The sequence below is a fragment of the Callorhinus ursinus genome, unplaced genomic scaffold (genome assembly GCF_003265705.2).
Source record: "Callorhinus ursinus isolate GAN/ISIS: 27379988/994484 unplaced genomic scaffold, GSC_fseal_2.0 scaffold22, whole genome shotgun sequence".
Lineage (NCBI taxonomy): Eukaryota > Metazoa > Chordata > Mammalia > Carnivora > Otariidae > Callorhinus > Callorhinus ursinus.
This window is the reverse complement of record NW_027397084.1, coordinates 5,114,517-5,138,957: the sequence shown is the minus strand read 5'-3', so window position 1 is coordinate 5,138,957 and position 24,441 is coordinate 5,114,517. Positions and strand designations below refer to the sequence as shown.

Genomic DNA, 24,441 nt, shown 5'->3' with positions numbered 1-24,441 from the left:
TTTTTTTCAGGAGCTTATCTTGAGGTCCCTGGTTGAGAAAACATGCCAGAAAGCTAGTTTCCTGCCCTTATTTTCTGTCAGCAATTAATGTCAGTCCTTCATTATTTTTAAGTAGAAGTTTTAGAAATGCTATGTTCTTTTCAAAGCTGTTATATAATTTCCCTAAATAAGTCTAAAGTAAACACTAGCTTTGTGTTATTCAATTTTTCTTTTTAAACAAATTATTATACAATTTTGGAAGCAAATTTCTTGATCACATTTTGGTGGGAATCGTTGCTCAAGGCTATGACATCAGTTTATTTTTCAACCTTTGCCTCATGTATTTCTATAGGTTCATTGTCCTTCATGTGTACTGTAACCTTTTGCACACACCTGAGCCTCAGATATTTTAAGCAAGCTGCTCCATGAATATAAAAAGGCAATGTTTGTAAAGGATCTCCCAGCCTAGAATAGCAAACAGAACTGAGAAAACATGCTTTCAACAGTAAGGAAAGAGATGATGGAATGTGTAGGGATGCACTCTTTACATTCCAGTGGGAGTTGATGATCTGCTTCTTGTCACTTTGCCATGTATCCCTGGGCAGTAAATACACCTGTCTTTCACCGTGGAGGAGTGCGAGGCCTCCTGGGTATTCCACCCCTACTTTGCAAACCCACCTTCTGATTCAGACTCCTCGGAATTATGTCTCGAAAGGTCTGAATGACTCAGCAAAAGCCTACTGTTCCCCTTTGTTTCTGTCAAAACATGGATTATTTCCCCCAAATTGTTAGTTGAATCTTTATGTGATGTTGTTCCTGGTCTATAGATACAGAATTTTTATATTTTACATATTTATTCACTTACCGGTTTTGGGTGAATGCAAGTGTGTGTGTGTGTGTTTAAGGAGAAGGGGCTTGAGATATTAAAGAATCAGAGGACTACAAAGAACAACTGACTTTAGTGATTCTATTTGAGTCATGTTCCTTTTTTTAAGTCCAAGAAATCATAGTTTTATGATTAATTTTGGAATTTGAGTTGCTTTTCTTTCTGCCTGGGTGAGTCCTACTCCTCCTTCCAGGCTTAGTTGAAAGCCCAGCCGTAGGCAAGAGGGGATGAACACCCCTGCCGCTTTCAGCCTTTCTGGTGAAGCTAACATTATAGTCATTTATACACAGAGTATTTTGTGTCCTTGTGTCCAAACTCCTTTAGGGCAGGGACTGTGTCTTTCTCGTTACTTTCTTCTCTTTCTCCTCTTAGGGGAAGTGGTGGGTCACAGTAAACGGGGACAGAGGTTTGAAGGCAAATCTGACATGTTCAGTTTGTCTCCTGGGGCACCTTAACTCTGCAGCTTGATAGCTGGCAGGTAGTTACGAGGAATAAATGAAGTGGTCCAAGATATTTGTGACATTAGATGGTCAGTAAATTAGCATTCCTCTCTTCCTGTGTCTTACAGCACCTATGCCTGGGCTGGCACATAACAGATAGGAAGTAAATGTATATTGAGTGAATTAATGGCTAATGTAATAGAATTCCAATATATAACACATGATTAACAGGTATGATTCATTGTGTTGCAACGTGCTTGCCATCATGCCTATGGAATCCCAAACCATCTATAGTTTAGAAATGTGTTACTGTTTCTGAATGCAAAGTCATCCTTTCTCTTGTTCGGTTTCAAATATCCTAAGATGTGGTTTGACCTTTATTGCATTTATGCCAAGACTTAAAAGATGGTTTCTGAATTTTACCCCAAATCACCCATAGCTTCTTCCCTGGTTGTCTTCTGTACTGGTCCCAATCTCCGTTAGGCTCTAGTTCTTTTGATGATTACCTTGGCAATCTTCCAGTGGAGCCGTCTATTTTTAGAGTCAAAATGCTGGGAGAACAAACCACAGATGTGCATTGAAATATGCACAGTATGGGTACAGAGCCATTTCTAAGAGTTATAATAAGAAAAGTCTTTAACCTAAAGCTGTTGTTTGAAAACTTAGCATATTTCCTTTTCTTTTCCTTTGTCTAGTCCCAGAATACTACTTTGTTTGTCCAATATCACACTGGGATTTGAAAAACTAAAAATACTTTATCAGAACATCTATTTTCCAAGAGTACCCTGTATCTCTCATACATTTTGTTTAAAAAAATATTAAAGAAGACAATTTAGGTGATAAAAGCAACCTTATTTAACACTTCATGAAATGGACAGTCTCCTTTTTGCAAAATGAGGTGGGAGGCAGGAAGGTTTTATAGGATAAAGAATAAAGAACAAGGAAGAGACAAATAGAAAATACTGGCTGGGGCGACATAGTCAACTATGTTTGGGGTGAAAAGAAACAAGAATATAATAAATATAGAGCCCAGATGTGGCTTGGCATTTGGGGATTGGTCAACTGAAGCAATGTGTGTTTCTGGTCAAGTGGAGCATTTGCAGGGACATGAAAATTATCTGAGTTTCTGATGTAACCCACTGAGCAGGAAGCTCCATCTTGGACCTAGAAAGTTCTTTCAACAACTTATATTAGACTTTAAATATTGTTTAGAACTCAAAACAAACTTTTGTTTCTGTTATATAATACAAAACATTTTTGCACTTTATAATTCAATTAGTTTAATAAGGATACTTAATTTAAAATATTTATTTATTTGTTTATTTCTTAAAGGAGCTCAGAAACTTCACTATCCTTAGGGTCAAAGTTCTTTAGGCCAGAATTATGCCTGTCTTATGATAGGTAGGTCACTTTGGAGTCACAGAGATCTGATTTTAAATACAAATCCTGGCTGCTGGTAGTCATCTGTCCTCAATCAAGTAGAAAAAATATTTATTTTCTGTATCCTGTAGCTGCAGTAAAATAGAAAAAAAATAGAGGGATTGTTTGTCTAATGTAGATTCTCTAAATAGATTTTTAGAGAGAAAATATTTTTTTCAAAGAAGAAGATTTAAAATCTGAATTGTAGGTCACTGCCAATTTATTTGTAGCATTCATTTTTCAAGGGACCTAGCTTACTGAGGCCATCTTGGTTTTCAAGATAAGTGAAATTGGTCTGAAACCCTTTCCAGCATTCTAGGAATCCTTGAAGGGAGGAATGGGGGAGGCAGCAAGTAGGGGAGGCTTGTATATCTTGTAGCTTTCTCTTGACTCCTGGCTCTTGCCTTTGCTGAGTTCTCATTTCCGACTCTCTTTTCCCTTCTGCATGTTTTGCCCCTTTTTGGTATTGCATTGCCTCACTGGACATCACACAGATCTTTATTTCCCTAAGTGTTAACTTAAGGCTATGTCTTAGCAGACTTTTCAGAATATTAAAAATACGGAACAAGGAAAGAGAAAAATACTTGCAGCCAGAAACAATTTAAAATTGAGTATTTGACATCAAGTTGAATATTCTGTTCTTAAAAGTCTTATCGACCATTGCCCTAAAGAATTTTCCTTGGCCTCTCATTAGGTAACCAGTTACCTTCCATGAAGCTGGGTTCCTTCTCTTCTCTCAGATCTCCAGCCTTGTCTTACTTACCTTGAAGACTCCAGCAATTCCAGTACCTTCTCACTTCCCTTTGTCTCACCAAGGACATTCCGGCTTTGTACCATAGGGCTTCATCTTTTAATGCATGCCATTTGTCAGTGATTTTCTTTCCTTCTTTCCTTCTTTCTTCCTTTCTTCCCTTTTTCTTTTTCCTTTTCTTTTATCTTCCCTCCCTCCCTTCATTCCTATCTTCCTTCCTTCCTTCCTTCCTTCCTTTCTTTCCTCAAATACACTCTAAAAGAATTTGGGATCCCCTCAGACATTTTTAATTTGATGTGTAAAATTTATTATTCTGCATTTCAATAATCTCAAAGGATACCATTCCTGGTATATTGCCTACATGCTTTTGGTCTATTTAAAGTATTTAAGTGTCAAAAATTGTAGATTTAGTTTGTTTGGTTATAGAAAATGGCTGCCTTATAACCTAATTCCCAAAGCCAGTTCTTATTATCAAATTAATCAACCAATCCAACTTGTTTTCTAAATGGAAAAAATCTGTTTTATTTTTGTCAATTCAATTCAAATAAATATGTTAATATATGTCGGTCTGATGCTCATCTCACTCTTGAATTCTAAGATAAACATGTGGACAAACATGGAAACAGCTATATGGTTTGTGTGCAAGGGCTAGTGGACAAATAGATGAAATAAGACCTGTCTGTTTTCAATATTTCTTTTCTGTGTCTGCTTTACTTTCCTTTCAAGGGCTTCTCTTTTAGGTACAATGTGTTCTCTACTTGTCCTTTTGTTTGGCACTCAAGAGATTTTTATACTGCAGGGAAAATGCGCCAGTGTGACTATCAAGATGACTGAGGCAAACTTTCATAAAGTGAGGGAAAGTTGATTACCTTAGGGAGGTGGGGAAAGAGAACTGAACCACTGTTTTTTCTTACACAGACCAATTTTAGAAGAGAGTAAATATGGAAGTATCAGAAAATTGATTTCCTTAATATTATTGTCTCCATGTGCCCTCTGTTTATGAATGTGATTTGGAGGCCATTATAGTACAGTAATTTTTTTAAAGATTTTATTTATTTATTTGACAGAAGAGAGAAAGAGAGCACAAGCAGGGGGAGCAGCAAGCAGAGGGAGAGGGAGAAGCAGGCTCCCCGCTGAGCAGGGAGCCCTACATGGAGCTCTATTCCAGGAACCTGGGATCATGACCCAATCTGAAGGCAGACGCTTAACCAACTGAGCCACCCAGGCACCCCAGTATATTTTAAACAAAGACATTTCTTTTCCTAAGAGACAGTTTATATTTTCCATGTAAAATAGCCATATATTACAGGAGTATTCAGATTCTATGCTAGCCGTTGTCCACTTGACTTAGTTACATAAAAGATACGTGTAATAGAGATCACACAGAATTTATAGTACTTGTAAAATTCAAATGAATTAGAATTAAATCTGAACTTGTGAGCAATAGGAAGTACAATCAGGAGCAAACCAGCAACTTGTTCCTTTGAAGCCTATTAGTCAGGAATTGGCAAGCTTTTTCTATATAATGCCATATAGTAGTTGCTTTAGACTCTATGTGGAACATAAGGTCTCTGTCACCACGACTCAACTCTGCCATTATAATGTGAAAACAGCCCTTGACAATATATAAACAAATGAGTATTTTTGTATTCCAATAAAACTTTATTTGCAAAAACAGATGGCGAGATGGATTTGGTCTGCGGGCCATACTTTGCCAGCCCGTGCCCTTAGCTGTAGCCTCTTATAAGGGAGAAGAAGAATAGGAACTGAATATATGGCTGCTTGTAAGCTCAAGTCAATGACCTCCAGAAGGTACATTGGCATTCTTGTTCAGATGAAGATAGCGTCTTTGTAGCTATAAAATGATAACATCTTGGACCAGTTCTGAAATCCTGGCTAATTAAAAGTTCAGAGTTAATTATCACATTATTAAGTTTTAAGGTTCATAATAAATAAAACCCCTTTGCTATCTTGTGCTTTCATGTTAAAAAAGGCTAGTGACTTTTGGTGTCAATACAGTTGACCATTAAACCACACTGGCTTGAAGTGTACATGAATTCTTTAAAATAAATATATTGGACAATATTGATATAGGTACTGACAGATGATTTATCTTATAAACAGATGATGTAAACTTGTAGTATTCATAAATATGATACCCAATATTGTCAATGTATTCTCTCTTCCTTATGACTTTCTTAATAGCATTTTCTTTTCTCTGGCTTACTTTGTTCTAAGAATACAGTATATTATATATAATATACAAAATATGTATTGATCAACTGTTTATGTTATCAGTAAGGCTTCCAATCAATAGTAGGCTATTGGGGGAGCTTGGGTGACTCAGTTGGTTAAGCGTCCAACTCTTGGTTTCAGCTGGGGTCGTGGTCTCCAGGTCATGAGGTCAAGCCCCACGTTGGGCTCCGCACTCAGCGTGGATTGTGCTTGGGATTCTCTCTCTCTCCCTCTCCCTCTGCCCCTCCCCCATCTCGCGTGCATGTGTGCTCATGCGCTATCTCTCTCTCTCTGTCTCTCTAAAATGAATGGATAGATCTTTTTAAAAAATAGCAGGCTATTAGTAGTTAAATTGTTGGTGAGTCAAAAGTTATTACATAGATTTTTGACTGGGGGGTGGGAGGGCAGTCAGCACCCCTAATCCCTGAATTGTTCAAGAGTCAACTGTGTATCCACTCAGAATTTCTGATTTAAATCTTATTTTTTGCCCACTAAATATGTTCCCCTTCATTGTCTTAAAAAGGTCATTTAAAAACTGGTAATAAAAACTATTTTAAACCCAGATTATTTAATAAAATTCAAGCATTTCTTCTACTTCTTTCAATCCAGCACAGTGGTTCTTAAAGTACGGTTGCTGGGCCAGCAACATCAATAGCACCTGAGAACTTGCCAGAAATGCAGATTCTTAGGCCCCATTTCAGACTTACTGCATCAAAAACTTTGAGGGTAGGGCCTTTAGATCTGTGTTTTAACAAGCCTCCCAGGTAATGCTGAGGCATGCTTAATGTTTGAGAACCACTGGTCTAGCATATACCAAGCTCTCAGTAAATTCTTATTTATTTAAAGATTCTCACATTCTCCCTCAGAAATGTCTCTAAAATTTGACTTCTCTGCATCCCTCCCATTGTTGTTACACAAAATAAAAACTTCATAATTAATTTCTCCCTTCACTATTTTAGACATTTATCCATTTACCATTCAATAAAAATTTATCAAGTGCCTACCACGTGCCAGACAGTGTGCTAGATACTGAGGATACATCAAAAAATAGAAAGAACAAGATTGTGAAAAATATGACATCATATCCAACAATCAACAATAAGCCAAATTATTTCATATGTTAGCAGGAAATCTAAAGGAAACAAAACAGCATGCTAGTGATTTGGGAGACATTAGCTGGTAAGGGAAGGGCTTCCTGGGGAGAAAATATTTCAGCAGAGGTCTGAAGGATAAGAAGGAGCTAGCCTTTCAAACAGTTGGAATAAGGCAGAAGAAATAATTATAATGATGATGGTAACATTTACTGAGTTTTGGCCATATGCCAGTCATAGTTGTAAGAGCTTTCATGTATTAACTTTTTTAATCCTCACAACAACCATATACTTTCATTATTCCTATTTTGTAGGTGAGCAAACTGAAGCACAAAGAGGTTGGATCATTTATAAAGGTCACACAGCCCCCAGGATTCAGTATGAGATGAGATTAGAGTGTTAGATGGTGGTCTCATATGCCAAAGTAAGAATTTTGGATTTAATTTTAAATAGCATTGAAGCCTTCAGTGGGATCTGCACAGGGTACTGACCGTAAGGATGATAGCAGAGCCAGGTGGGAGCAAGGAGCGTGATGGGGGCTATCACCATGGGCCAGCTGAAAAATGATGGTGCCTTTGGACAAGAGTGGTAGCTATGGAGATGGAGTGATGTGAATGGCAGTAAGATCTATTTTGCAGATAGAAACAACAGGTTTTGGTGATTAATTAAATGGGAGTAAAAGGGAAAGGGATGAATCATGGATGACTTGGGCTTGAGCAACTGGACAAATTTTGCTACCATTTGCAGTGGTGGCAAGACCAAGGGAGGAAAGGCTTTATTTTGGTGGGGAAAATGAAGAGTTCGATGTTGGCCAAAGCATGCTTCAAGATGTCTTTTAGACATCCAAGCAGTGCTATCAAGAAGCCAGTTGGATAAACATAAAATGGAGCTCAGGAAGGTGATCAAAGGCAGAAGATAAAATTCTTGGTATGACCAGCCCATTGATGGTATTTTATAGAAAAGCATTTGTTTCAAACCCCAAGAAAAAGAATCTACCTAGAAAAGAGAAGGCCCAGAAATGAAACCTAGGCACTCCTGGGTCACACTCAGAGGTTGGATAAAGGAACCACCTGTCGCTAGCTCTGGCTTCAGCTGGTATGGGCAGCCTGGGACTTCAGTGGAGCACTGAAGTCACTTGATCTAGTGACTTCCTGCACTGAACTCTATTCCAGCTAGCTGAATTCCTCTTCTGTGAACATGTCCTTCACTTTGGTGTATCCAATCCTTTGTTCTGGTTTTACTTCTGAGAAGCCTCTCTGAAATCTCCTTCGCAATCACCTGTCCCCACTGACCCCAGTTTGGTCATTGTCACCACTGTGCCCCATAGCACATTGTGTGCCTCAGTGCAGTAACTCTTACCCCATGTTAACTACTTTTGGTTCTTTGCCTTCTCTATCAGACTGTGAACTCCTTAAGAGCCAGAGCTCTTCCATTCATCTTCATCCTTAGCTCTTGGACACTGCTCAGAGGTTCTCAGTAAATATCTGCTGGGTGAATGATTGAAAGACTTCCTCAGGCACGGTATCCAATTAGTACTGGATAGCCTCTCAAACTAGCTTTTCTCCCAACTGAGGTTTCAGGGAAAAGAATCACTTTATCAGCTATGGAACAAAAGTTGATCAGGAGGGTGTGGTTTCTAGAGTTATTACTAAATTCACACTAATAATAATGGTAACAGTATACCACCTTGTACTGAACACTTACCATATGTTAGTGCTGTAAGTTTGTGCGTCATTTATAAACTTATAAATTAGAACCTCAGAATTCCTCATTTTAACACTGTCTGGGGAAAGCACTTACCCTTCCTTTCCTTTAGTACGAGAATGTATTGTCTTTTTATTGTCTTCACACTTAAATTTCTTATATCCCCTGCGATGCTTAGTTAGCACTTTGTTCTCCACTAAATGCCAAATAAATATTTGTTCATTTGATTTAGTAGTGATATCTCTGGCATATGCAACAATTTCAGTCCTTTTTTCAAATAAAGAATTTCTAATTCCGACCATGGATTTTCTAAATTATTTTTTCTGAATTAGCTTAGAAAGTACAGGGATACTTCAAGAAAAGAGTAAAGAAGTAAAATTTTGGTGCCATTAGCTTTCCATGGCATATCAAGATAGTTTTCTGATGGTAATAATTCCTTTGGCTTGCAATAACTACTTGTTAGAAGATTTGGCCACAGGCACACTCAGACATATGGTACGTGCTGGTAATGCTCAGACAAATGAAAACCAGGGTTTGTTTGTTTTTTGGTTTTGGGGTTTTTTTGAAAGATTGTCTTAGGATCCATAGCCATTACATTATATAGCTAATTATCTTTTATGTCCTTGTTAAATAGCTATTGATGATGCTTGTATAGATAATGGGAATTTTAAAAAGTTTGGGAACGTTGGCATAAATAGCTGTCTCTACTACAGGATTTCTCAAAACCTGTAATATGCTAATGTGTTCAGTGAATCACCAATAGAATGTTAACATTTCCTGGCCATAAAACCTTTTTTCTGCTTTAAACATTTGACATCTTGCAAATGTTCTTTCATAGAACACAACTTGGAAAAACTGTTATATTTAGGTTGTGAAGATGCAAAAGGCATACCTATTATTTTCCAGTCCTTGTAATCGAAAAGCAAAAGCAACAGTTTTGCGAGACACTGTCTGTGAAGGTTAAGCAAGTAGTCCATAAGGTCATTTGTCTGTTTTTAATATTAGGTTACTTAGGTCTGAGCAAATGAGCAGAAGGTCTTAATAAAGAACAGTGCTGTGGGGGTGCCTGGGTAGTGCAGTCGGTTGAGTGTCCAGCTCTTCGTTTCAGCTCAGGTCGTGATCTCAGGGTTGTGAGATCGAGCCCTTGTCAGGCTCTGCACTCAGTGAAGAGTCTGCTTGGAACTCTCTCTCCCTTTCCCTCTGCCCCTCCCTGCCGCCCTCTCTCTGTCTCTCTGTCTCTCTCTCTCTCAAATAAATAAATAAATAAATAAATAAATAAATAAATAAATCTTAAAAAAAAGAGAACAATGCTGTGTATCACTATTTCATTGTTGCAGTTTTCATCCTCTCTTGGCCCAAGACAGGAAGTCCCCAAATTCCCTGGTCTCCACATTTTCCAGAATGGCCTTGAAGGTGGCCTATAATGGCCTCAGTGGATCTCTCACTGTTCCATCACATTTACCTCACCTTCTAGGCCCTCTACACCCGTTACCATTTTCTGAACATTCCCATGCTTTCTGCAGTCTTCCTTTTACTCTTCCTCTTTCCTTTGCCTGGAATATCCACTCATTTATCTCCCCATGTTGAAGTTGGACCATTTGTTAATTCAGTATTTATTTACTGAAGTCTGCTCTCTGCAAAGAACTAATTATAGTTGTAGTTTTAGAGGAAGACACTCACAGAATTTTTTGTTTTTCCTTTAGTTGGTCATGAACCTCCCTGCTTTTATATTAGAACAAAATATTGGAATAGTTTACATGTCACAGAACAGTTTCCTTGCTTGTGTGGTGTACCAGTTAATCGTGTGCTTGTCTCTTACCTCCTAGTAGACTAAGTATATTGCAAGAATGCCTTAATTGTTGTAACTCTTGTAGAGCCTAACTCAACTCCTGGCCCTTATTCAGAGCTCAAGAATCTGTCAAGTCAAATGGAATGTATAGATGCCCCTATGGGTACTAATAGAACTATAGCTCAAAAAGCCTCATTCCCAGATTCCACCAAAGACATTTGCTTCTGACTGCTCAGGTATTCCATATGTACTGACAGATAAGATTTCCCAGGCAGCACCCACCTAGACCTCTCCTGCAGGTTGGGCTTGCTTTAGAACTAGCCTTATCCAGAGTCTAAGAGAGACATGGCTGGAGACCTTACATTCCACTCTTAACCCATTCGTTCCCAATACAGTTGGGAAGCAAATGTGAAAGTTGACTTAACTAAACTGACAGTGTTGTTGACTTTTATTAAGCAAATACTGTCAAAATCAAATTGAAAGCTGAGTTGTTTTAAATAATTTTCAAAATGCAAACATTTCATTTGAAATACCATTAACTGAAATGTCTGATTGGACTGAAAGACCCTAACCATATTTTGGGTCATAAAAAGATTCACCCCAATCCTTTTTCAGGCGCCTTCAATCTAAACATAAGCTGAGGTATGCATATTACATTAGAAGTGTTTGATACACCTATTTAGAGGGAGAACTCATCATTCCAGATGTAATATATGTGCCCCATTGTCCCTTTCCTCATGTTCTTTTTGGGCCTTCTGAAATGTATGGTTGAAAAATCAAAAGCAAAAATAAAAATGAATCATCAGGGAAGAGGTACAAGTAGTAAGACAGATGGCTTCTCAGATCTTTTACTTTATGCTTTTGATGCCAATCTTTTATCACTGTTTCCTTAAGTAGAAGAAGAATTTGGACAAGAAAGAATGAAAGGAGTGAAAATTGAACACTTTTCTGATGGACCCTATCTTAATCATTTGATAGCCATAGGAAGGTGAAGACCAAGGTTGCGTCCCAGTCCATCACCTTGAAATAATCACCAATGGTTTAATTTTGGGGGCCATACATTTGATCTTGGTAAGAGGAAAATGATAAAAAGAGGTACTCAGTTACTAAATTTGGTATGCAAAAAGTAGTAGCAATGCCAACACTTGTTGTCTGAGGCAGCCTCTAATCTGTGGGTAGATGATCTTCCATGAAATCACTTTCTGGCTTCTTTAAGTCCACCTTTTAAAATTTTTTTTGGAATTCTCTTTACAGGTAGAGATAAGATGGAAGTATCTGAGGATGACTTGAAGAAACTCCCATTAATCAAGTGGTGTATTTTGGAAGCCATTCGTTTAAGAGCCCCTGGTATCATTACTAGAAAAGTGATGAAGCCAGTTAAAATTTTGGTGAGCTTTGGTTTGGTTTTAAAAATGAGCATTGGGTATTATATAAGACTGATGAATCACTGAACTCTACCTCTGAAACCAATAATACATTATATGTTAATTAAATGATTTTAAATTAAAAATCAATCAAAAAGAGAAAAAATAATCAACCTTTGAAGGAAAAAGAGTACATATAATGCCCATATATTATTAGATAATTCCTTAAGTTCCATGAAACACTGATGCTGGAACAGGTTACCAATAAGAGTTGTACAGCAGCATCTTATTAATATGGATATTTATCTGTTGGTGACTATTTTGGCTAAAATATAACCCTTTAATAACCATTCTGGCTATGTGATTTCATATCAGAATTAGTATAATCCTATAGAAATCAAGCAGGTGGATTAGATAGTCTGCTGAACCAACTAATAAGTAATCCTGAGCAACAGTAGGTCGAGGAATTGAGGGTATGAGGAAAGTTCCTTTGGATAACTGGAAGGTAGTTTCAGGCCACAGATAACAACTATGGAAACAGAGAACAGGAATGCTATGGATAATAGCAACTGATATTAGCAATCAGCACTGAGTGAGGGAGAGAGGTCCTTTCTGTGAGCAAAGTAGGAGAAAATTCTCAAGTGCTCCATAAAAGTTATGTGCATGTGGCTGACTTTCAATTTAATATTTGGCAAATCATGCAGAACAAAATATTTTTTTCAAAATGGCTTGACATACGGCCTGCATTATCCAGATAGATCACATTTAGTCAGCCCTCAACTCTTACTAGCTTTTTTACACACAGTTTGAGATGGCTTGGATTCAAACCAAGAAAAATTTTTAGTAGTAGAACACAAAAGAAACAAAAAATCCAAATTTTATAAAAATCACAGCTTGCTACATCTAAAGGAGACATAGTTTATTTAACAGATCTTACATAAATTACAGCATTTAGTTTTAGTGGGATTTTAACAATTTTTGTTTTTAAGTAATCTATTAAGTACTTTAAAATATGAGTATAAAAAGGGCTGCCTGGGCAGCTCAGTTGGTTAAGCATCCGATTCTTTATTTCAGCTCTAGTCAAGATCTCAGGGTCTTGGGATCAAGCCCCACATTGGGCTCCTCACTCAGAGCGGAGTGTGCTGGAGATTCTTTCTCCCCCTCTCCCTCTGTCCCTCCCCACCCCTTACCCCTGCTCACACTCTCCCTCATAAACAAATAAATCTTTCTTTAAAAAAATATGAGTATAAAAAGATATGCTTTGAAGAGATATGGTCCAACAACTTGGTGCAATTTAGTAGAGGAATGTGTTTATTACTCTGAATAATACTATAATTTTTATTGAACTTTTATTAGCTTTATATTCTGGCTAACAGATAATTAGCTGAATTACAGAAGTTATTTACCTGCTAGTAGGTATCTTGATTGTTAAGTATACAGATCCTATATGCTTTGTTACATTTATACCTAAATATTTCAGTTATTTGGAGCTTTTGTAAATGGTACTTTTAAAAATTTTGGTTCCAAATGGTACATTACTTGTTTGTAGAAATGCAGTTGATTTTTGTGTGTACACCTTGTATCTGCAACTTTGCAAAGTTCAACATAGTTATTGGTCCTACAAGTGTTGTTATAGATTCCCTGGGAGTTTCTATGTAGATAATATTTTACTTCTTTTATTTCTTTTTCTTGCCTTATTACACTGGCGCTAATGTCCAGCACTATGTTGAATGATAGTAATGACAACAGATATCCTTGCATTGTTCCTAATCTGAAGAGGAAAGTCTTTCACTATTAAGCTAGATGTTAGCTTTAGGTTTTTGGTAGATACTTCTTTTTTAAAAAAAAAAAAGATTTTATTTATTTATTTGACAGAGAGAGACACAACGAGAGAGGGAACACAGCAGGGGGAGTGGAAGAGGGAGAAGCAGGCTTCCCATGGAGCAGGGAGCCCGATGAGGGGCTCGATCCCAGGACCCTGGTGTCATGACCTGAGCCAAAGGCAGACACTTAATGACTGAGCTATCCAGGTGCCCCTGGTAGATACTTCTTATCAAGTTGAGGAATATCCCTCTATTTCTAATGTGCTGAGAATTTTAATTATGAATGGGTTTTGGATTTTGTCCAGTGCTTTTTCTGCGTCAGTAGATATAATCATAAGCTTTTTCTTTTTAACATGTTGTGATGGATTACATTTATTGATGTAAATGTTGAACCAGCCTTTCATCCCTGGAATAAATCTCATTTGATCATGATGTATAATTCTTTTTATACATTGTTAAATTTGTTTTACTAATATTTTGTTAAGGATTTTTTGCATCTCAGTTCATGAGAGATAGTGGCCTGTAGTTTTCTTTTCTTTTCTCTTTTCTTTTCTTTTTTTTTCTTTTCTTTCTGTCTTTCTGTCTTTCTTTTGTACTGTTTTGTCAGGTTTCTATAACATGACAGTCTCTTAAAAAATAGTTTATGCTTGTCTTTCCCCCTTTCTCATGAACACTCAGATTCCTTTCTTTACTTCTTTATTCTCTCTTCCACCCTCCCTCCTTTCTCTCTCTTTCTCCTTCCTTCCTTCATTCTTTCCTTTCTTCTATCCTTCCTCCTTTTGCTTTCTTTATTTCTCTCTCTCTCTCTCTCTCTCTCTGTGTGTGTGTGTGTGTGTGTGTGTGAAAGACCATAAAGAGAAAAATCAGCAGTATGCTTTCCCTCTTCTTCCTTAACTCTTTTCTTTTTCTCTCATTTCCTCTTTCTGATCTCAGATTATAAATTTGTTGTGGCCATTAACATCTCATATTTTTTCAAAGGTAATTTTACTCATTCAAGAATTTTACCAAAAGAAACACCCAAGCTCAAACGCATGCACACACATATACACTTGTGCATGTACAACCCCAATGATCCTTTATCTAACTTGCTCCTTGTATGACATCAATACTGAAACCTGTGTTTCATCATAGTATAAATCTTTGATTTAAACATTTTTTAAACATTATTATACTTCTCATGCTCCAGAGTTTTAATATTTATTTCGATGGCCTTATAATAGGCCACTGAATTGATAGCTTAAATATTTAATTATTTCCCAACTCTTGAGAATTTAGCTTGTTTTCCTTTGTGGTTATTTTAATGTGGTAATTATTTGCATCTTTGTGCATAGTAAATTTTTTTAATGATTATTCTTGAAATATGTTTTAGTAGTGGATTATTGGTCCGAGGCAATAAGCACATTTATGATTCACTGCATATAATACTCTTACACAACTGAGCTGTTTTATAATTCCAACATTATGGATTCCCAGTAAAAATTTTTAATTAAAAGTAATAGATGTCTGAAACAACTAGAGAAGTTATGAAAAGATCATAGTCTCTTACCTCCACTTCCTCACATTCACAGTTTCTTCCTAGAGGACATGAGGCCCAGATGGATCCAGGCTCACTCCAAGCCCTAGTGGTGGCTCTCTTAGTGATCAGGCAACCCAGAGACATGTACTTAGGATGCCATCTTCCAAGAATGCTCCAGAACTTCCTTTCCTTATTTTTCGCAATATCTTTTTAATATTTGTGAAAGGTCTTCTGTACATACTATTTCTTTTATAAATAAAATAAATACAACCTTTCCTCCAAGGAAGCATACACTAATCCCTGTGAACTTCTCCCCTGCAGGGTTGAGACTTTAACTCTGAAAATGACAACTTGCACAGCTTTTTCTTATTATTACATAAATAAATCATGGTAATTACTTTTCAGGAGCAAACCATTAAAAAAGCTAAAAGAGGAAAATAAAGATTGCTCAAAATTTTACAAGTCTGATAACCACTAAGAACATTTTGGTATTCTCATAATTTCAGATTTTTTTCCTGTAGTCTGTGCATTTTAAAAAATTCAGTTGGGGCCATACTGTGCTAATTTTCTCATAATTTGCTTTTATATTAATAGTAGTTCACCAAAGTTTTCTGCCTCAATAAAAGACATCTACACCACTTTGAATTGTAGCATAATAATCTAATATTGGACATAGTATTGATTTTTAAATCAGTTCCCTATTCCTGAATGTGTATGGCTTCCAGTTGTTTATAAGCAGTGCAAAGATGGGCATCTGTATAGCCAAATCCTGGTACACATTAGTAATTATTTCCTTAGTCTAAATTCATACAATGTGGTCCTTTTAACCTTCATAAATTTTCTAAAACAGGTGGGAAGTCTGTTGAATATATGGATGGGTTCCCAGAAATTTGCATTATAAAAACATTTCAGATGGGGTCATCTGTGTCAAGTAGTGGCAGAGGTTCATGTTTCCTACACCATTGGACAACGGGTCAAAGTTTCATGCTGTGAACACTACAAGTGCTCTCCCACTGCTCTTTCCTGATGTCATCTGAACTTGGTCTCATTGTTTATATTTGCTTTTGTACTTACTCCTTTCTATATTTTTGGGACAAATTAAAACAGACAAATATTATCTACTTTCTTTGACTTATTCTATTCCTTCTTTTTCTTTATTATACTATCTTTCCAAAACTTTTAAACTTCTACCAGTATTCTCTTTTCAAGGTTTTATACTTTTGGTACACAGTTAATCTGCAAGAATGCCCAGAAAAGAATAAACAAGGAAGTGTTGGAAAATATGAATGATTAAAGACTATTAATTATCTTCTCAAGGTATTAAAACATGTTATAAAACTACAACAATTAAAATGGCATGAAATTTAATAAAATAAAATGGTATGATAAGGTGTCATACTAGATATTCAGTATCAGTATAACAGACTGGATAGATAATACAGAAACAAACCCTTTTGTACATAAGAACGTAATATAGGATAAATGACTCATTATAAGTCAATGAAGGGGAAGAGATTAATATGTGGTTTGGGATGACTGGCTAAAAAGTGGGTATTTTTTAACTTTCAGAGTAGCAGTTCTCAAACTTTTTGTTCTCAGCATTGCTTTGTACACGTAGAATTATTGAGAACCCCAAAGAGTGTTATCTATGTGAATTATATCTACCGATATTAATTTTATTAGAAACTAAAGCTGAGAAATTATTATATTTATTTGGTAGATAAAAATAACAGGAAACCTATTACATGTTAAAATAATAACATGGTTTTATGAAACATAGCTGTATTTTCCAAAAAATAAAAAATGTAGAATAGCATCATTTTAAGTTTTTGCAGATCTGTCTAATGCCTTGCTAATAGAGGACATCTGGATTCCCATAAATGTGTCTGGAATCAATCTGTTGTGATTTATTATTTCCATTCATGAAGAAAATCCACAGACATGTCACTCTCATACCTCACTGAAACTCAACAGTGGGAGTTTCTCTCTCTCTTTTTTTAAAGATTTCATTTATTTATTTGAGAGAGAGAGAGAGAGCACGAGCAGGGGAGGGGGCAGAGGGAGAGGGAGAAGAAGACTCCCCACTGAGCAGGGAGCCCGATGAGGGGCTCAACCCCAGAATCCCGGGATCATGAGCCAAAGGCAGACGCTTAACCAACTGAGCCACCCAGGTGCCCCAACAGTGGGAGTTCCTTAAAAGTTTGTTGCAATCTGAAATATCAGTGAATTTTTTGTACTCAGTTACATGAAAATCCTTTGGTTTATCCTATACTTTGAATGAGTCTTTTACCCAGGAATGATTTTTGACCTCGCAGAGCCTCTGAGAAGGTCTTGAGAACTCCCAGAAGTTTCTAGACCGCCTTTGAGAACCACTATGTTAGAGAGGAGAGGGCTGCCAGAGTTTAGGGTTCATCAATGAAACCACAAAAATGAACGGATTTGAATATATCGCATTAAAATTTAACATGTCTTTTTTTTAAAGTATAATCCAAGTTAGATGTAAACCAAAAATTATGAACAAATATAAATATAAGTACTACACAGGGGTAAATAGTTTTAATATTTAAAGAACTCGCAGATCAATAAGAAAAGCGTGAATATCACATAGATTAATGAGGACAGGACATGAACACAAGAGTTCATGGGAGAAAATAACTTAACATGGAAAAATGCTCAACAAAGATGTAAAAATGTATATAGAAACCAAAAATAACCTATTAAAAATGTCAGATTGGCAGAGAAGAGGGCAATGAAATTGACATTCATATATTATTACAGGTAGAAATATATTTAGGCACAAGATTTGAGGGAACAGTTGAGCAAACCGTATTAACAGCTTTCAAAAATATCCATGCCCTATGTCTTCTGAACATCTATGTTAAAAGATTTTATATGAAAAATGCTTTGTGGAAGAAGATGCTTTTGATGGCATTTATTATAGAAAAAAACCTAGGGAGTGATTAAATTATTTATGGTTTAACCTACCCAGTAAAAGATTAAACAAACATTGGAGATAAAACTTCACAATGCGTCTACTATATAAAGGAAAAAATACTTATGCTATAATATTAGATGAACAAAGTAAGATTCAAAAGTTAACTATTCAGCATGATAAAACTATGTTTAACAACAACAACAACAACAAAACACTAAACTGTTTGGTAAAAGTACTGGAGGGAAGTCTAGCCAGTTGATGACTGTTTTTTGATGTTAGCACTCTGGTTGTTTTCTAGCTTTTTCTATTTTTCTGAATTTTCTAAAATTTTGACAGCATTTTTTATCATGCAAAAGTGTATGCTCTTTAATTTTTTTAAGAGATTTTATTTATGTATTTTGAGAGAGAGAGAGCACACATGAGCTGGGGGTGGGGGGGCAGAGGAAGAGGGAGAGAGAGAACCTCAAGCTGACTCCACGCTCGAGTGGAGCCCGACGTGGGGCGCTATCTCAGACCCTTTATGCCATTCATCAGCCCGGCATCTGCCTCTGTGACAGGAATTTTTTCTGGTCTCCTCCATGTTGCTAATGTTAATTCTGTTACTGAGATTCCATTTGAAGTCTTTTTCTAGCCGGCGTTGTAGGCTTCGGCAGCCAGTAGTCTCCAACATAATTATGGCTCAACAGCCACTAAAGGGGCCTGTTTGGTGTGGAGGGGAAGGGCAGCTGTTGGCCTACCTGGAGCCCTGGCCCAGGGGTCCCCAGCCCCGCCTCCAAATACACATCAGGGCCCTCAGCAGCTGATCTCAGAGTCAGCCATGAGCTCTCTAACCCCAGTTCCAGGAGGGGTAGAAGAAACAGACAGGCTTGGGATCTTACAAGTCTTTCCCTACTTCAAAAACGGTAAGAGGGCACCAGCACAATCCTCGCTCTCTTCCCAGTTTGAGAGCTCTCTCCGGCGCTTCTGGCACTGCAACTGCCAAACCTCAAGCAATATTCAGCCCCCACTAGAGCCAACAGGGCTTCTCTTTGGTTAAAAAATGATGACCCCAGGGCGCCTGGGTGGCTCAGTCATTTAAGTGTCCGACTCTTGATTTCAGCTCAGGTCATGATCTTGGGACCGTAAGATTGAGCCACGTGTCAGGCTCCGAGCTGGGCATGGAGCCTGCTTAAGATTCACTCTTTCCTTTGCCCCTCCCCCACCTCTAATTAAAAAAAAATGATGACCCCCCCCTCCCCATACACCACTTCCTGCTATCAGAAAAAGACATGTTTTTAATTGTAAGGTGCTTACATTCTAGGTGCATAAGGTAAGTGTTTTGCAAATATCTTGAGGACATTTCAAAATCCCACAGGGTTAAATAGGTAGGTGGCTTCCAATGATTGGTTCTGGGAGTTACTAATAAAATGTCTCTGTCTCAGTAAAGCTGACAGCCATCTAATGGCTACACACTATGGGAGAGCTCTTTGTCCTATGGTTCCTGAACATGATAATGGAAGAGTGATTTTATGACACGATTTTTAGTTCTCAGAATAATTTATGTATCATGAAAACCTACGATAACATAAACAGGGAAGGACAATGCAGACTCTTCTGCTTGAGGAAACACACTGCTTAGCCTCCGTCCCACAGCCACAGCGATCCCAAACACAAAATCAACCAAAGAAACACACAATACTCGCTTTGTCCTATGTCTTCCTAACCAGTTGCCTTCATATTCTTTCTGCCCTAACAGTTGCTTCAGGAGTGAGGAAAAAAAAAAGAGAGAGAGAGAGAGAGGATCCACTGTCTCTTCCTTGACACTACCATGAGTGTCCTAGGGACAGAACACCCACTGCCCTGTCCTCGGTGCTACTATGGCCAGTGTCCTGTCTCAGATTTTTCTGTTCCACAGTCACAACCTGGGGGGCCACTGTGCTTCCCCTCATCAGAAGCACTTGCTGCAAACCCCAGCAGCGAACATCAAAAGCTGCACCACGGCAGACATATACTAGTTGCTAAAATTTTCTCATTTATCTCATTTATCTAATATTTTTCCCGTGTAACCAAACTTAATAGTCACATGTAACTAAGCGTCAGAATTAGAACATAGCCATCACCTAAGTTGGAAAATAGAAATGATCCTTCCAGGAAAGAGTGAGATTTTCCCACCATTGATTATAAAATGTATGTGTCTTCCCTACAATATAGTTGGAGCATTATTTTTAATGACCCAAACTCTCCTGAAAGTAGATTTCAAAAAAATGACTTGAAACTGATTTTTCTATCATAGAATTACACTATTCCTTCTGGTGACTTGTTGATGTTGTCTCCGTTTTGGCTGCATAGAAATCCAAAATATTTTCCTGAACCTGAATTGTTCAAACCTGTAAGTTACCTCTTTCAATATACATTGTCCTTTGATTTTAATTTCTTTTAAACCAGGAGTATGAATTCATAGATTAACTATCCCTCTATCATTAAGCAGCCCTATTCTCTGGTAACTAACAACCAAGTTGACTACAAAGGAAAAATTAGACTTGTAATATGGATGGTATAACACAAATGAGATAGAAAAGTTTTTGAGTAAGATTCACCAACTTTAAAATAAATGACCTGAAACCGGCAAAGTACATGACAGTAAATATGTCTGGTTCTGATAGAAGACTTATTGTATATCTGTCAGGCAAATTGGTTTTGTTCCTGGTTTCCAAGGAGTATAACAAAAGAAAAACAAGGCAAATTAAAACTGCTTTGCTGTATCTTAAAATTGGGGAGTTACGGGGCTGAGCAGAATCTTAAGAATTCATTTAGTCCATTCTCTGCCTTTAGGTAAACTTTTTAAAAAATGGCATCCAAATGTATTCACTCCACATCCCAAGTTGCCTCCACTAAGCAGGACTGCCAGTAACTGACTGAATTTATTACCAAGGGCAATTCTGTGATGGAGCCTGAGACCTTATTATAAATAGTCTTCCTTTTCTGAGGTCAATTCCGTGGTTGATTTACATTATCATTTACATTTACCACTTAACAGAATTCTTTTTAAACCTTTTTTATTTATTGGTTCACATTCCAAAAACACAATTGTGTCTGATATTAATAACAGGTTGGGAAAAAATTACCAACAGCCCTGCAACTTTATATGCAAGGATTAGCTGTACAAAGTCATTTTTAGCCTAGAGAAATAAAGTTAAGCTTATTTATATAAGGCTGATTTGGAAAAAAAAAATGCTTTCTTCCCACAGGAACGTTGGAAAAAGGCAAATTTAGAGAAGCATGCTTTCTTGGACTGGTTCATGGCATTTGGAAGCGGGAAGTACCAGTGTCCTGGAAGGTCAGTGAGACAGCTGAGCCACATTTCTCCAAAAAGTCTAAGAAAGATGATGGCTCTGAGGGGGGAAAATTTTGGCTTAATCACCCTTTTCTTTATTATCTAACTACAGGGAGATCCAGGAGACCGCGTTTTGTTTAGTTGGCTAGTTGCATTGTGCGATATCTTTGTGGGAATGTCTACAGTGGCTTCTGATGAACCTCATGAGAACAAAAATATTATAATTGCTGCTACATGATGAAAGCAGGATTATTAAAATGTTTTTTAATAGAATGGATTAGAGTGGGGCATAACTTAGGTTATATAATCATGCTTATATTCCATGTGGGAGACATGGAGTGGTAGGATCTACCAGATTTGGAAAATAATTAGAAATGGGATCGATCAAGGGGAAGGATTTGTGGAGGACTGTGGCTTGAATGTAGGTGGCTGGAAGACGTGATGGAAATAGAGAAATCAGGAACAAGAGCAAGTTTGGTGGACAAGATGTTAAGTTTTCCTTTGAAAACTGCTTAGTCTGAGATGTGGCAAATATGTATCATATAACCAAAATCTGTAGGTTAAGTCTGAAAGTTGAATAAATGTAACAATAAATAAAACCTCCATAGTCTAGTTTTTCTGCTTTTAAAAGTCCTTAACTTTTCTATTTAAGTAGCCAAACCATGAAACATTGTTCCTAAAGACAGACAAAGCAGAATTTTTCAGGAAAGTGATGACTTCGTTTGGACAGTGTTCTAGCAAGATGGATCTTTGCACTAGAAATTTAATCCCACAGATCTTTAGTATAATCCTCAGAAAACTGCACCCATTCTAAATTTGTATACCAAGAGCCAGTTTATTTTCTCATGTACCAAATACTTAGTGAGTCAGAGAAAATTGCCTTTAAAGTAGCTGACGATCAAAGTTCATCATGAACACATAGCCTTATGGCCTTGCAGCTGTCACCCCTTGGAGTTCTGGCCACTGAGGCAGTATGAGAACCCCTCTCATTAGGGAACACAGAAGGTTTTGCTGAATTTAGTAAATAAGTATTCAGTGCTGCTATCAGCTGCCAGCCAAAAATCAGAATGGAAGAATATTGTTCCTGCTCTGAATAATGGGAATTCTGGAAATATGTTTGGAGGAAGAACCCCTGCTAAGCACTTCCCCATTGCTAGGAAGACCTTGGAAACAGGTAGGAAGGGAACTCTTCACGGTAATTCTATTGCTGAAGAAGTCTGGTAGTTTTGTAGAAAAACAGGAGAAAGCAGCAAGAACTACCAGACTTTTTCAGCAATGGTAGCATGCAGAATGAGAAGTTTGCCTTACAGTGGACGTTCTCTTCTTAAACTATGAATTTTAATGAAGGAATAGAACAGGGGATTTCCAGTGTTCAGTGCATATCTCTGAGAGTTGATGATCTCAACACAAAGGAATGTGCTTGCTATATTGCTCTTGCGTGCGCAGACACACACACACACACACACACACACACACACACACACACACCCTCCATCCAACAGCCTTAATTTCCCTTGCTTCCCATCCCTGCAAGAGCATGCCTGGTTGGCTGTCTCACGGTGGTCGTTGATATGGGTTACATTCCAGTGTAAAACAATAGCCCTGATCTTTGGCAAGATACCTCACTTACAAAAGCTTGCTTGGTTAAGAAGAGGGTGTAGTAAGAGTAAGTCTACAACACTTGAGAAGTGGAAATGAAGCGTGGATTCCTCAGGAGTAGAAACTGTGATCTCTACTTTTTGTGTATGTGTTTGGGTCCTTCCTATATCCTGGGGCAGTACTAGCAACCCTTGTATTGAATTACTAATGAAAATTACACAGTGATGGGAAAATCAGTTCAAACATAGGTCCGGCTGAGAGTAGATTAATAGTAGTAGGGTTCAACCTAACAGATATCTCTGGAGCACCTAATATTAGTATGTTTATTCTTCCATTCAGTAAATATTTACTGAGGGTATGCTCTATGCCAGGATAGGGGTCTAGGAGCTACCTTGGAAAACAAAATAAAGGATGAAGTCCCTTCCCTCAAGGAGGTTAATAGTCTTAACTCCAGTCACTTCAGGAACCACTGGGGAAATTCAAAGACACATAACATTCCTGAGTCGCTTATAAGGTAGCTGGGGAGATGAGACAGAGCAACATGAAAAACAAGCTCTACTTAACAGCATAAGATGACCCAGGAGAAATGCCCGATGACATATGTACATAATAAGCACCGTTGGGAGTTTTGAGGAAGAAGATTAGAAAAGGCTTATGGACTCGATGAGAGTCATCAATAAGCAGCACAGAGGAAAGCTTACCTTCCCAAGGGGCAGTGATATCAAAGTTTGAGGGGAGGAAGAAAAGTAAGCACTCACAGGAATGGGATGGAATGCAATGTACCTGTAAGTTGGGATTTGTGAAGCTCTGTGTACAATTGTTTCTACATGTTTATTTGAACGATAATACAATCTTAATAACTGTGCCTTATTCAGTAAAGTATCCTTGCAGTACTCGGAGAAGTACTTGTATACTTAGAAATAGCTGAGTGCTTTAGAGGAGGGAGCACACTCAAATCTCTGTGGATTTCACGGTAAGTTGCAAATTCAGTTTACTCTGAGGAATTTGTTACATAAACAAATGCATGCCCTCAACTCCCAGTTGTTAAGTAGACTTGAACAAACTGTATTTACTTACCTAATTGTTTCCTAACATTTTCAGTATGCGGTGCACATGTCCTAGGGGGGCCTATAAAAAAGAGTTGGGAGTGAGGGTGGGAAGGGGTAGATGTGGTCAAGTCCCAGACAGAGTCAGGCTGCCAGACCCTTTTATGAATTGTTAGGCCTGCTTCTCTCTCTTACTGCTTTACTGAGGAGCAGTGACTTGCTGAAAGGAGCCCAGAAACCACTGGCAAAATTGCAGTCAGCCCTTTCCCAGTCATTTCATTTTGACACTTCATTATGCGGCTAAGATTTAAGTCTGTCAAGCTCAGAAGAAGCAATTCAAGACTGACTTTTGATACTGGGGCCAAAGGGCTTCTAAAATAAAACATGTTCATTTCTGAGCAGAGAGTGTCAGAAAAGACCCTCTTTTCCTTCTGTTTACAAACTAGATCTCCAGCCTGGAACACAGAATACCTGGACGGGATTTCTATCTGTGAGAGGAAGAAAGGACGCCCTCCGCTGGGTGTCTTCCGCCGCTCTCCCCTCTTTGTTTT

General features: G+C 37.7%; 2 protein-coding genes across 7 annotated transcripts in view; both read left to right on the top strand.

The window, feature by feature from the left end:
• Positions 1-24,441, top strand: part of RCAN2 (regulator of calcineurin 2) — a 413,249-nt gene that overhangs the window by 47,521 nt on the left and 341,287 nt on the right. The window lies entirely within an intron of this gene.
• Positions 1-24,441, top strand: part of CYP39A1 (cytochrome P450 family 39 subfamily A member 1) — an 88,083-nt gene that overhangs the window by 47,770 nt on the left and 15,872 nt on the right. For 5 of the 6 annotated variants that reach the window (XM_025890781.2, XM_073905040.1, XM_025890785.2 and 2 more), the window contains 3 exons: positions 11,549-11,682; positions 20,205-20,300; positions 21,160-21,248. In XM_025890781.2, coding sequence (XP_025746566.1) covers positions 11,549-11,682; positions 20,205-20,300; positions 21,160-21,248 — 319 coding nt within the window. Of the gene's footprint in view, positions 1-11,548; positions 11,683-20,204; positions 20,301-21,159; positions 21,249-21,357; positions 21,823-24,441 lie in introns of those variants that run through there. The other variant, XM_073905038.1, reaches the window with a different exon arrangement.